This window comes from Oncorhynchus keta, chromosome 12 (assembly GCF_023373465.1).
Source record: "Oncorhynchus keta strain PuntledgeMale-10-30-2019 chromosome 12, Oket_V2, whole genome shotgun sequence".
Classification (NCBI taxonomy): Eukaryota; Metazoa; Chordata; class Actinopteri; order Salmoniformes; family Salmonidae; genus Oncorhynchus; species Oncorhynchus keta.
In genome coordinates this window covers 29,209,484-29,222,599 of record NC_068432.1, presented here as the reverse complement: position 1 = coordinate 29,222,599, position 13,116 = coordinate 29,209,484, and the positions used below count along the sequence as shown (strand labels likewise).

Below are 13,116 nucleotides of genomic sequence, written 5' to 3'. Positions count from 1 at the left end.
ATCAGCCCTTGCCTTAACAGTGTAGAGAGGCTAGCACTGGAGTAATTGTTAGGAATTGTATGAATAAATGACTAAACAATATCCCCATTTTAAATAGAACTGTAACTAAGTAAACTTATACTCTGTTTTATTATATCTGATTAACAATATGAGTTCATAAGTGAGGGATTGTGGAGCCTGAAACAGGGGGTAATTACATTTAAATAAATACCATTCCAGCCAGGTTGGAGGAGATTAGGTGTGTTTTTTTTAAGTAAGCAGAAAAGGTCTTTAACCTATGGTTGAACCGACGAAACTTAACTCTGGGGTGTTTTAGATAAGGTAGTGAGTGCATTCCCAGGTTTCCGTTAACTAGAACTGTCAGCTAAGTGGTGATCGATAATTGTGAGGGGTCAAGAGTTAATTCAGCTATGTTGTGTGTCCTGTGTGTGCGTTAGTGAGTCGGAATGAACTTTTAAACTTGCTTTGTCTCAGTCGGGAGGAGGAGATTCATTCTAGAAGCAATGAAATTACGTCATGTTTTGTATATTAACTGTTGTTCGTGGATACATGAGAGCGCGCTCCAAGAATAAATGCTATTATCCATTATTGATAAGACTGGTCTCCGTCTATTTTATGCAAATAAGAATCTTACAAATTCTCATAAAATAGACTAAGTGAATTCAATTAATGAAAACATATTGGAAATAATGAAATTACAGTAACAGTAATATGATCACATTTTTTGGTTCTAGTCAGGATTCTAACAGCCGTATTTAGCACCAAAAGAATGTGGTGATCAATGGTATCAAAAGCAGCACTAAGGTCTAGGAGCACGAGGACAAATGCAGAGCCTTGGTCTGATGCCATTAAAAGGTAATTTACCACCTTCACAAGTGCCGTCTCAGTGCTATGATGGGGTCTAAAACCAGACTGAAGCATTTTGTATACATTGTTTGTCTTCAGGAAGGCAGTGAGTTGCTGCGCAACAGCTTTTTCAAAATATTTTGAGAGGAATGGAAGATTCGATATTGGCCGATAGTTTTTATATTTTCTGGGTCAAGGTTTGGCTTTTTCAAGAGAGGCTTTATTACTGCCACTTTTAGTGAGTACACATCCGGTGGATAGAGAGCCTTTTATTATGTTCAACATAGGGGGGCCAAGCACAGGAAACAGCTCTTTCAGTAGTTTAATTGGAATAGGGTCCATTATGCAGCTTGAAGGTTTAGAGGCCATGATTATTTTCATCATTGTGTCAAGAGATATAGTACTAAAACACTTGAGTGTCTCTCTTGATCCTAGGTCCTGGCAGAGTTGTGCAGACTCAGGACAACTGAGCTTTGAAGGAATACGTAGATTTAAAGAGGAGTCCGTAATTTGCTTTCTAATGATCATGATCTTTTCCTCAAAGAAGTTCTTGAATTTATTACCGCTGAAGTGAAAGCCATCCTCACTTGGGGAATGCTGCTTTTTAGTTAGCTTTGTGACAGTATCAAAAATACATTTTGGATTGTTCTTATTTTCCTCAATTAAGTTGGAAAAATAGGATGATCGAGCAGCAGTGAGGGCTCTTCGATACTGCATGGTACTGTCTTTCCAAGCTAGTCGGAACACTTCCAGTTTGGTGTGGCGCCATTTTCGTTCCAATTTTCTGGAAGCTTGCTTCAGAGCTTGGGTATTTTCTGTATACCAGGGAGCTAGTTTCTTATGACAAATGTTTTAGTTTTTAGGGGTGCAACTGTATCTAGGATATTGTGCAAGGTTAAATTGAGTTCCTCAGTTAGGTGGTTAACTGATTTTTGGCCTCTGACGTCCTTGGGTAGGCAGAGGGAGTCTGGAAGGGCATCAAGGAATCTTTGTGTTGTCTGTGAATTAATAGCACAACTTTTGATGCTCCTTGGTCTGAGCAGATTATTTGTTGCAATTGCAAACGTAATAAAATGGTGGTCCGATAGTCCATGATTATGAGGAAAAACATTATTTATTCCATGGGACAAAACTAGGTCCAGAGTATGACTGTGACAGTGAGTAGGTCCAGAGACATGTTGGACAAAACCCACTGAGTCGATGATGGCTCCGAAATCCTTTTGGAGTGGGTCTGTGGACTTTTCCATGTGAATATTAAAATCACCAAAGATTAGATCTTAGATTAGATCTTCAACCACCAACGTATCATCCTGAGACAAGGCTGAGTATAGCCCACAAAGATCTCTGCCACGGCACAACCCAAGGTTGTGACTCAACCCACACAAGTGACGCACCCCACCTAGGGACGGCATGAAAGAGCACCAGTAAGCCAGTGACCAGTAAGCCAGCGCCTGTAATAGGGTTAGAGGCAGAGAATCCCAGTGGAGAGAGGGGAACCGGCCAGGCAGAGACAGCAAGGGCGGTTCGTTGCTCCAGAGCCATTCCATTCACCTTCACACTCCTGGGCCAGACTACACTCAATCATATGACCCACTGAAGAGATGAGTCTTCAGTAAAGACTTAAAGGTTGAGACCAAGTCTCGTCTCTCACATTCTCGCAAACCATTTCATAAAAATGGAGCTCTGTAGGAGAAAGCCCTGCCTCCAGCTGTTTGCTTAGAAATTCTAGGGACAATTAGGAGGCCTGCGTCTTGTGACCGTAGCGTACGTGTAGGTATGTACGGCAGGACCAAATCAGAAAGATAGGTAGGAGCAAGCCCATGTAATGCTTTGTAGGTTAGCAGTAAAACCTTGAAATCAGCCCTTGCCTTAACAGTGTAGAGAGGCTAGCACTGGAGTAATTGTTAGGAATTGTATGAATAAATGACTAAACAATATCCCCATTTTAAATAGAACTGTAACTAAGTAAACTTATACTCTGTTTTATTATATCTGATTAACAATATGAGTTCATAAGTGAGGGATTGTGGAGCCTGAAACAGGGGGTAATTACATTTAAATAAATACCATTCCAGCCAGGTTGGAGGAGATTAGGTGTGTTTTTTTTAAGTAAGCAGAAAAGGTCTTTAACCTATGGTTGAACCGACGAAACTTAACTCTGGGGTGTTTTAGATAAGGTAGTGAGTGCATTCCCAGGTTTCCGTTAACTAGAACTGTCAGCTAAGTGGTGATCGATAATTGTGAGGGGTCAAGAGTTAATTCAGCTATGTTGTGTGTCCTGTGTGTGCGTTAGTGAGTCGGAATGAACTTTTAAACTTGCTTTGTCTCAGTCGGGAGGAGGAGATTCATTCTAGAAGCAATGAAATTACGTCATGTTTTGTATATTAACTGTTGTTCGTGGATACATGAGAGCGCGCTCCAAGAATAAATGCTATTATCCATTATTGATAAGACTGGTCTCCGTCTATTTTATGCAAATAAGAATCTTACAAATTCTCATAAAATAGACTAAGTGAATTCAATTAATGAAAACATATTGGAAATAATGAAATTACAGTAACAGTAATATGATCACATTTTTTGGTTCTAGTCAGGATTCTAACAGCCGTATTTAGCACCAAAAGAATGTGGTGATCAATGGTATCAAAAGCAGCACTAAGGTCTAGGAGCACGAGGACAAATGCAGAGCCTTGGTCTGATGCCATTAAAAGGTAATTTACCACCTTCACAAGTGCCGTCTCAGTGCTATGATGGGGTCTAAAACCAGACTGAAGCATTTTGTATACATTGTTTGTCTTCAGGAAGGCAGTGAGTTGCTGCGCAACAGCTTTTTCAAAATATTTTGAGAGGAATGGAAGATTCGATATTGGCCGATAGTTTTTTATATTTTCTGGGTCAAGGTTTGGCTTTTTCAAGAGAGGCTTTATTACTGCCACTTTTAGTGAGTACACATCCGGTGGATAGAGAGCCTTTTATTATGTTCAACATAGGGGGGCCAAGCACAGGAAACAGCTCTTTCAGTAGTTTAATTGGAATAGGGTCCATTATGCAGCTTGAAGGTTTAGAGGCCATGATTATTTTCATCATTGTGTCAAGAGATATAGTACTAAAACACTTGAGTGTCTCTCTTGATCCTAGGTCCTGGCAGAGTTGTGCAGACTCAGGACAACTGAGCTTTGAAGGAATACGTAGATTTAAAGAGGAGTCCGTAATTTGCTTTCTAATGATCATGATCTTTTCCTCAAAGAAGTTCTTGAATTTATTACCGCTGAAGTGAAAGCCATCCTCACTTGGGGAATGCTGCTTTTTAGTTAGCTTTGTGACAGTATCAAAAATACATTTTGGATTGTTCTTATTTTCCTCAATTAAGTTGGAAAAATAGGATGATCGAGCAGCAGTGAGGGCTCTTCGATACTGCATGGTACTGTCTTTCCAAGCTAGTCGGAACACTTCCAGTTTGGTGTGGCGCCATTTTCGTTCCAATTTTCTGGAAGCTTGCTTCAGAGCTTGGGTATTTTCTGTATACCAGGGAGCTAGTTTCTTATGACAAATGTTTTAGTTTTTAGGGGTGCAACTGTATCTAGGATATTGTGCAAGGTTAAATTGAGTTCCTCAGTTAGGTGGTTAACTGATTTTTGGCCTCTGACGTCCTTGGGTAGGCAGAGGGAGTCTGGAAGGGCATCAAGGAATCTTTGTGTTGTCTGTGAATTAATAGCACAACTTTTGATGCTCCTTGGTCTGAGCAGATTATTTGTTGCAATTGCAAACGTAATAAAATGGTGGTCCGATAGTCCATGATTATGAGGAAAAACATTATTTATTCCATGGGACAAAACTAGGTCCAGAGTATGACTGTGACAGTGAGTAGGTCCAGAGACATGTTGGACAAAACCCACTGAGTCGATGATGGCTCCGAAATCCTTTTGGAGTGGGTCTGTGGACTTTTCCATGTGAATATTAAAGTCACCAAAGATTAGAATATTATCTGCTATGACTACAAGGTCCGATAGGAATTCAGGGAACTCAATGAGGAATGCTGTATATGGCCCAGGAGGCCTGTAAACAGTAGCTATAAAAAGCTCAAAAGACGAAAATGTCTTTTTTTTTTGTAAATTTAAAATTTTCTATTGTAAATGTTAGCAACACCTCCGCCTTTGCGGGATGCACGGGGGATATGGTCACTAGTGTAACCATTTTCAGGCTTGCGAAGCAACTGCTTTCTATCCCTCTCGATTGGCCTTCTCTCTTCTCTCCGTCTCCATGTCTTGCTCCGCACAGACCGGGCGTGCAATAGATTATGGTCATTGTAGTTAATTACCACGTTTTCTGCGCTAAACTGTGTAGAATTTTGGCCTGTTGGAAACTTCAACTCCCTACTATGTTGCACAGTTCAGGCTTGATCTGATTTATCTATACATAAACTGCATATATATATATATATATATATTAATAATAATAATAATAATAAATAATTTCCGCTTTTACAAACTATATTTGTGGGAAGAGTTACTTTCCACAAACAGTTTAAACTACAGGTAATCCCAGGTCTGAATTATACCCATTTTGCCATGACTTGTTAATATGATTTCTGAGTGAGTGCCTAACAATATCCCCCTGGAAGTCAGGGCCACTGGGCACGTTCCCTGCATGCACGGTCGGTAATTCGAGCATGATTCATACAAGTTTAGGTAGTTGACTAGACTAATTTACCAATCTGAAAGATGTTTTGACATGGGCTAATTGATAAATAGAGAGAAACTTCTGATGCACAATCAAATTACTGTACACGTTTGTCAAATAAAATGGTGGCCCTGCCACATAGCCAAGTAGTCTTTGGTTAGAGAGTTCCCTGAGGACGCAGCTATTGAGGCACGATGCAATGACTGACTTTGTGTGTGCTACTGTGGTGTGTGTAGTTCCCTGCATGAGGGCTGCCTGTTATCGCATACACACCTGCTCACACACCCCCTGATGTGGTATTGATTTTGGAGCATGGTTTCTGTCAATGTTTATTATTTGGTTTGCCTGGCTGTCCACGGACCTCCATTACACTTGGTTCTGATGGACATGCTGTGAGTGTCAGCAGAGAGAGAGAGAGAGAGAGAGAGAGAGGGAGCTGTGAGTGTCAGCAGAGAGAGAGAGAGAGAGAGAGAGAGAGAGAGAGGGAGCTGTGAGTGTCAGCAGAGAGAGAGAGAGAGAGAGAGAGAGAGAGAGAGAGAGAGGGAGCTGTGAGTGTCAGCAGAGAGAGAGAGAGAGAGAGAGAGAGAGAGAGAGAGAGAGAGAGAGAGAGAGAGAGAGAGAGAGAGAGAGAGAGATATTCCACATCAAGTTCACTGGACCAATTCTTGCACAGAGCTAGGTTGAATTAATAGTGTTTCTTAAAATGTAATCTTAAAGGTTCATTTAACAGTGATGTTTTCAACAAGGCTACTGTGTGTATTCACAAAAATGTCATTTTTTTTGTGTAAATTTACATTTTCCATCGTGACTCATTCCCAAAATCAGTACTCTTCAAGATGAGTGCCACAAATATGATGCCTTTGTGTTGAGTGAGAGTTTAATTAATTCAAATCCCTTTTTTAATGTGGCCAATGTTGTGAGACCTTGCATATGCACCACTTACTAAGCTTTATTTTTAATTGTGAAATATACACTCTCAATTAGAATTCATATCATTTTTAGAGTTCCATCCTTTCCCTCGATATTATTTAGTGATTTATCTTTCGTTAAAGGAAAATGAAAGTTAACTGAGACTGCAGATACACAGATTGAAAAAGCAATGTTGATGAGGTTTGTCTATCACCATCTCAGATGAAATTGTGCGGTGAGCACAAATTATCATCAAAAGTCTGGTCAAAACTGACCTCTCATCATCAGAACCTAGATAGAGATCCTATGAAGCTACCAATATATTATACTGCAGGGTAGACCATCTCAGATGGTTGTTGACCAAACAGCCCTCCTCTGATCTATGTTTGTGCCTGACTGTGCTGTGATCTCCTCAGGCCTGTTCCACAGAGCCATCATCCAGAGTGGCTCAGCCCTGTCCAGCTGGGCCGTCAACTATCAGCCTGTCAAGTACACCCGCATGCTGGCCGAGAGGGTGGGCTGCAACGTGCTGGACACCCTGGACATGGTGTCCTGCCTGCAGAAGAAGAGTGCCAGAGAGCTGGTGGAGCAGGACATCCAGCCAGCCCGCTACCACGTAGCCTTTGGCCCCGTCATCGATGGTGATGTCATCCCTGATGATCCTGAGATCCTGATGGAGCAGGGCGAGTTCCTCAACTATGACATCATGCTGGGCGTCAACCAGGGGGAAGGGCTGCGCTTTGTGGAGACTGTTGTGGACCTGGAGGACGGCGTATCTGGCAGCGACTTTGATTTTGCTGTGTCGGACTTTGTGGACAGCCTGTATGGCTACCCGGAGGGGAAGGACACTCTGAGGGAGACCATCAAGTTCATGTACACGGACTGGGCCGACAGGGACAACCCGGAGACCAGGAGGAAGACATTAGTTGCCCTGTTCACTGACCACCAGTGGGTGGAGCCCTCAGTGGTGACGGCTGACCTGCACGCCCGCTACGGCTCGCCCACATACTTCTACGCCTTCTACCACCACTGCCAGAGCCTGATGAAGCCTGTGTGGTCGGACTCGGCCCACGGGGACGAGGTGCCCTATGTGTTTGGCATCCCCATGGTGGGAGCCACTGACCTGTTCCCGTGCAATTTCTCCAGGAATGACATCATGCTCAGTGCTGTGGTCATGACCTACTGGACTAACTTCGCTAAGAGTGGGTGAGTACAATACACTAAGATCTGGTCAGCCTTGATTGTATAGTAAAAATAATGAGTTAAATATTCTAAAAAATGGCTGAGGTCAACTCTGTACAATTGGTTTCCGTCCTGTGTTTAGTGGAGGTCAATACATGATGCTAATTGGTGGTTCTAATTTTTGAAATTGTGTGTATATATCTCTGTGCTCCATTTAGTTAGTCTGCCTTTTTAATTAGTTTGTAGCTGTACATTAACCATTTATGTCCATGTATTTTCCCCAAAAGTTTTCCTAATCATATTTAGATGCGCATTGAAGCCTGTGCAGAAGAACCAATATTTATAGACATACAGTATAGATGCACTTCACATGTACAGTGCCTTCAGAAAGTATTCACACCCCTTGACTTATTCCACATTTTGTGTTACAGCCTGAAATAAAAAATTATTACATTTAGATTTTTTTGTCAGTGGACTACACACAGCTTGTGATGTCAAAGTGGAATTAGGATTATTTTTAGTTTTTACAAATGAAAAGTTCAAATATCGAGTCAATAAGTATTCAATCCCTTGGTTATGTCAAGCCTAAATAGGTACAAGAGTAAACATTTGCTTGACAAGTTGCATGGACTCACTCTTTGTGCAATAATAGTGTTTAATATGATTTTTGAATGACTACCTCATCTCTGTACTCCACACATGCAGTACAATTATCTGTAAGGTCCCTCAGTCAAGCAGTGAATTTCAAACACAAATTCAACCACAAAGACCAGGGCGGTTTTCCAATGCCTCACAAAGAAGGGCACCTATTGGTAGATAAAATCAAAAGAAGACATTGTATATCCCTTTGAGCATGGTGAAATTATTCATTACACTTTGGATGGTGTATCAATACACCCGGTCACTACAAAGACACAGGCATCCTTCCTAACTCAGTTGCCGGAGAGGAAGGAAACCACTCGGGGATTTCACCATGAGGCCAATGGTGACTTTAAAACAGTTTCAGAATTTAATGGCTGTGATAGGAGAAAACTGAGGATGGATAAACAACATCGTAGTTACTCAACAATACCAACCTAATTGACAGAGTGAAAAAAAGGAAGCCCGTACATAATACAAATATTCCAACAAGGCACTTAAGTAATACTACAAAATGTAATGCTTGAGGCAAATCCAATACAACACATTACTTATTTTCCAGTGTAGTGGTGGCTGCATCATGTTATGGGTATGCTTGTAATCGTTAAGGACTGGGGAGCTTTTCAGGATAAAAAAGAAACGGAATGGAGCTAAGCACAGGCAAAATCCTAGAGGAAAACCTGGTTCAGTCTGCTTTCCAACATACACTGGGAGATTAATTCACTTTTCAGCAGGACAATAACCTAAAACACAAGGCCTAATCTACATTGGAGTTGCTTACCAAGAAGAAAGTGAATGTTCCTGAGTGGGCGAGTTACAGTTTTAACTTAAATCTACATGAAAATCTATGGCAAGACCTGAAAATGGTTGTCTAGCAATGATCAACAACCTATTTGACAGAGCTTGAATAATTGTTTTAAGAATAATGGACAAATGTTGCACAATCCAGGTGTGGGACGCTCTTAGAGACTTACCCAGAAAGACATTTCTGTGACATTACATCAACCAGTCTCACAGCTCACAACTTGCCTGTTGACATCCCCCATAATGAAACAAATGAAAGTTTAATGTCTTCTATGTGGGTAGTCAATCTCTGATCCCTGTCTTCACTGTTTGTTTGCAGGGATCCCAACAAGCCAGTTCCTCAGGACACCAAGTTCATCCACACCAAGGCCAACCGCTTTGAGGAGGTGGCCTGGTCCAAGTACAACCCCCATGACCAGCTGTACCTTCACATCGGCCTGAAGCCTCGCATCCGCGACCACTACCGTGCCACCAAGGTAGCTTTCTGGAAGCACCTGGTGCCCCACCTGTATAACCTCCATGACATGTTCCAATACACCTCCACCACCACCAAGGTCCCTCCCCAGGACACCACCAACTCCAACGGTAAGAGGACTGGCACCACCAAGCGTCCGCCTGTCTCCACGGCCCACAGCAGTAACGGGGATGAGGAGGAAACGGGTCCTCTGATTGTGGCTAACCCGAGAGATTACTCCACTGAGCTGAGTGTCACCATCGCTGTGGGCGCTTCACTGCTGTTCCTCAATGTGCTGGCCTTTGCCGCGCTCTATTACCGTAAGGACAAGCGCAGCCGGCAGGATGGCCACGGCAGCCCCCATCAAGCCAGCCCCCAGCGACAGAGCAACGGCAACGAAGTGAGCCACACCACCACCACCATCGACGAGAGCCTGTCCCATCAGATGACCCAGAGCAGCCAGATGAACCAGTGTGACACCCTGCATGACCTGCATGACCTCCATGATCTCCACGACCTCCATGACCTTCATGACCTTCACGACCCCCTGCACCTCTCCACCAACATGGACTACACCATGACCCTGCGCCGCTCACCAGACGACATCCCCTTGATGACACCCAACAATATCACCATGATCCCCAACTCCTTGATGGGCCTTCCCAATATGCACCCCTACAGTACCTTCCCAGCCGGGTACAACTCCACAGGCCTGCCCCACTCCCACTCCACCACCCGAGTATAGACCCAGCCTGGGACAGATGACATACAGACCACAGGGGACAGAGATTGTAGAGGTGAGTTGATGTGTGTGCTGTGCTGTACAGTAGTTTAGGAATGAATACAAAACAGTAGTTGGTATGGGATGCGTGGGTAAGATACGTTTGAATTTATGTTCATACTGCAAGAGCCATACAAAGCTTTTTCTGCTCAAAGTGTGCAGAATCGCCGCCAATATAATACTACTGCTTCCTCTTCCTCACAGAAGGAGGTCTATAAGCAGTGTCATTTTCTTATAATCATTTTCAAAAGCCTTTGTGAGCTGGTTAAAACGTGGGGAAAAAAAGCTTTTTATTTCCCATTCTTGTCTTTTGAGGGTAACATTTATTTGGTTCTTTTTTGTACAACCTCAGTATAGTGTTTGTACAGTTGGATTTGTACGGGAAGCTTTTTTCTTACTATGATATCTGTTTTGATTTTCAACAATTCTTTGTGGAACAATTAACATCTGGACTCATCCCTGACTGAAGGACATTTGTAAAAAGCAGAAAATCTGTGTTATGAAGCATTTTTATACATATTCCTCATGTTACTCACAACTTAAAAGGGTATTTTTTACTTCCTGACTAAAGAATGGCTTGTTACTGTAACATTCTCTGCTTAGAGAAATGCTGTTACGGTGACTGTGATGAATTGAACCTTTACTACAACATTGATTACAATTTGTAGTAAAAGTATCACATTTATCCAAACAATATTTCTATTTGAATATGCACAACATGTGTGCGTTCGTGTGTGTGTGTGTGTGTGTGTGTGTGTGTGTGTGTGTGTGTGTGTGTGTGTGTGTGTGTGTGTGTGTGTGTGTGTGTGTGTGTGTGTGTGTGTGTGTGTGTGTGTGTGTGTGTGTGTGACTGTGTGTGTGTGTGTGTGTGTGTGTGTGTGTGTGTGTGTGTGTGTGTGTGTGTGTGTGTGTGTGTGTGTGTGTGTGTGTGTGTGTCTGTGTGTGACTGTGTGTGTGTGTGTATGTGTGTTTGTGTCTGTTTGCGTGCGCGTATGTTTGTGAGCGTGTCTGCGCACATGCAAAGTGCAATGTACAAGTGTAAATTGGTAAGACATTTGTTTGACATTTGTTTGAAGTATTGGCTTTCATCATATTAGTATTGTAATCCGATCTATGGTCGTCTGTTTAAGTACCTTTGTTATTTTTCAGTTGACTGTGTCTTCTTTTGCTAAACCCGTTCTGCGAATGCGACTTCTGCTTTGTTATAAACAGAGAATAGCTTAAGATGGCACCTACCCTAACCAACTGATATGATTCCATTGGCTTGGCTTGTTTGTACAGAATAAACTTAGACCAGCAGTTTTTTTTATTGTTATTTGTTTATATGAATATAAAGGTATTCAGTAAGATAATTAAGTATATCACAATTGTATGTATAAACTACCTGAATCAATCAGATTTTAAAGAGTTTTGCTTAAAATATTGCAGATTGAGCAAGCTGAGATTCACCCATAGGCTTCATCCCATTTACACAAAACCCAGATTTTGCAGCATAACACGTTTTGAAGCATTACTATGAAAGTGTCTTTTGAATTCAATGTGAACACTTCACAGTATTATTCTGGGAGAATGCACATCGCTCTGAGAATTATTGTCATCTTGCTTTCTTTGATACGATCATAGAACACAATTGACTAATACTACTGTTCAATATCAATGGGCTGATTAAAGATTTTTTGGAACTGAGTTGTCTTCTTGTCAAAATCCATCAGCTTTAAAAAATGTATCAGCTTTACTATGAGTCAGATGGCCAATCTAATTCAATTGTATCACATATCAAGATTATTTTTCAACGGAAAACAAACAGCACAATTTCAGCTTGGATTTTGAGGCATCAGGGCTTTCAGCTTTGGCATATTATCATAATCTATGGTACATTTGCAACTGTATGTTGATATTTTGGTCAAGGGCTAAGACTGGGGAAAGTCAAAGAGGATAAGAGGTTACAGGCACACTCCAAAAAGACAGTGTGGTGTTTGCTCCAGCTGCACACTGGGACCATTGTAAGGAGTGGGCTTTGACATCAACTGGGTCAGGGATGAGGGAGGGGAGGGAGGGCAGCAGCTGGATCCAGCCCTCAATGTCCCCTTGTTAGTCTACTTAATCAATGTCAGTCCAGTGGCATTTCCATGGTCTGCCTTTTGTTTTATACTTTTGTCTGCACATTCTTCATATCTCTCTGTGTTTCCTGAAGATGCTTCTCTGAAGAGCCGAACACACCCACCAGCCAGAGCTTGCTTTCATTGACCATGTGGTGTCCTTTACGTACCTCAGATAGGCAGCACACATACTATGCAGACCATGAATAGCCTGGCTACTAAGAGAGAATAAACTGTCCATGCAGCAGCCCACACATAATCACACATGATGATCACACCTACAGTAAAAAGGCCTACAGATCTGCTATCTTAATTTCACCCTGTTTCTCACAGCAGGAAAGTAATTATGCAGCAACAGGAAATCTGAATTATTATGTGGATTATAATTAATGGACTTTTTTTGTAGGGGTTGATACATTTTTTGTTAGGGCAAATCAAGTTTGACATTTCAGTGGAAATTACAAACTTTAGAAGCCTTTTAAAACCTCAAATACACTATAATTTGAATTTCTTCCTGCACAGGAAAATTCTCAGTAAAAACAGTGCTCAAATTAAGATAGTAGATCTGTATGCATAGGAATAGGATTGTATTTAGGGAAATTGTTACAAGGTTTCTGCTCTGGATTGGTGAATACAGGATGTCATACTCAGTCTAGGAGAAATTTTGAAAAATATGGCATATCTTTTGAAATGTGAAAGGATATGAAGTGCTGCTCATTGAG

General features: G+C 41.8%; 1 protein-coding gene across 3 annotated transcripts in view; it reads left to right on the top strand.

The window, feature by feature from the left end:
* The window catches only part of LOC118391257 (neuroligin-3-like), a 33,555-nt gene extending 21,574 nt beyond the window's left edge, over positions 1-11,981 (top strand). For all 3 annotated transcript variants that reach the window (XM_035782458.2, XM_035782456.2, XM_035782460.2), the window contains 2 exons: positions 6,852-7,641; positions 9,380-11,981. In XM_035782458.2, the coding sequence (XP_035638351.1) occupies positions 6,852-7,641; positions 9,380-10,259 (1,670 nt within the window). In that variant the 3' untranslated portion in view covers positions 10,260-11,981. The remainder of the gene's footprint in view (positions 1-6,851; positions 7,642-9,379) is intronic.
* The last annotated feature ends 1,135 nt before the right edge of the window (positions 11,982-13,116 follow it).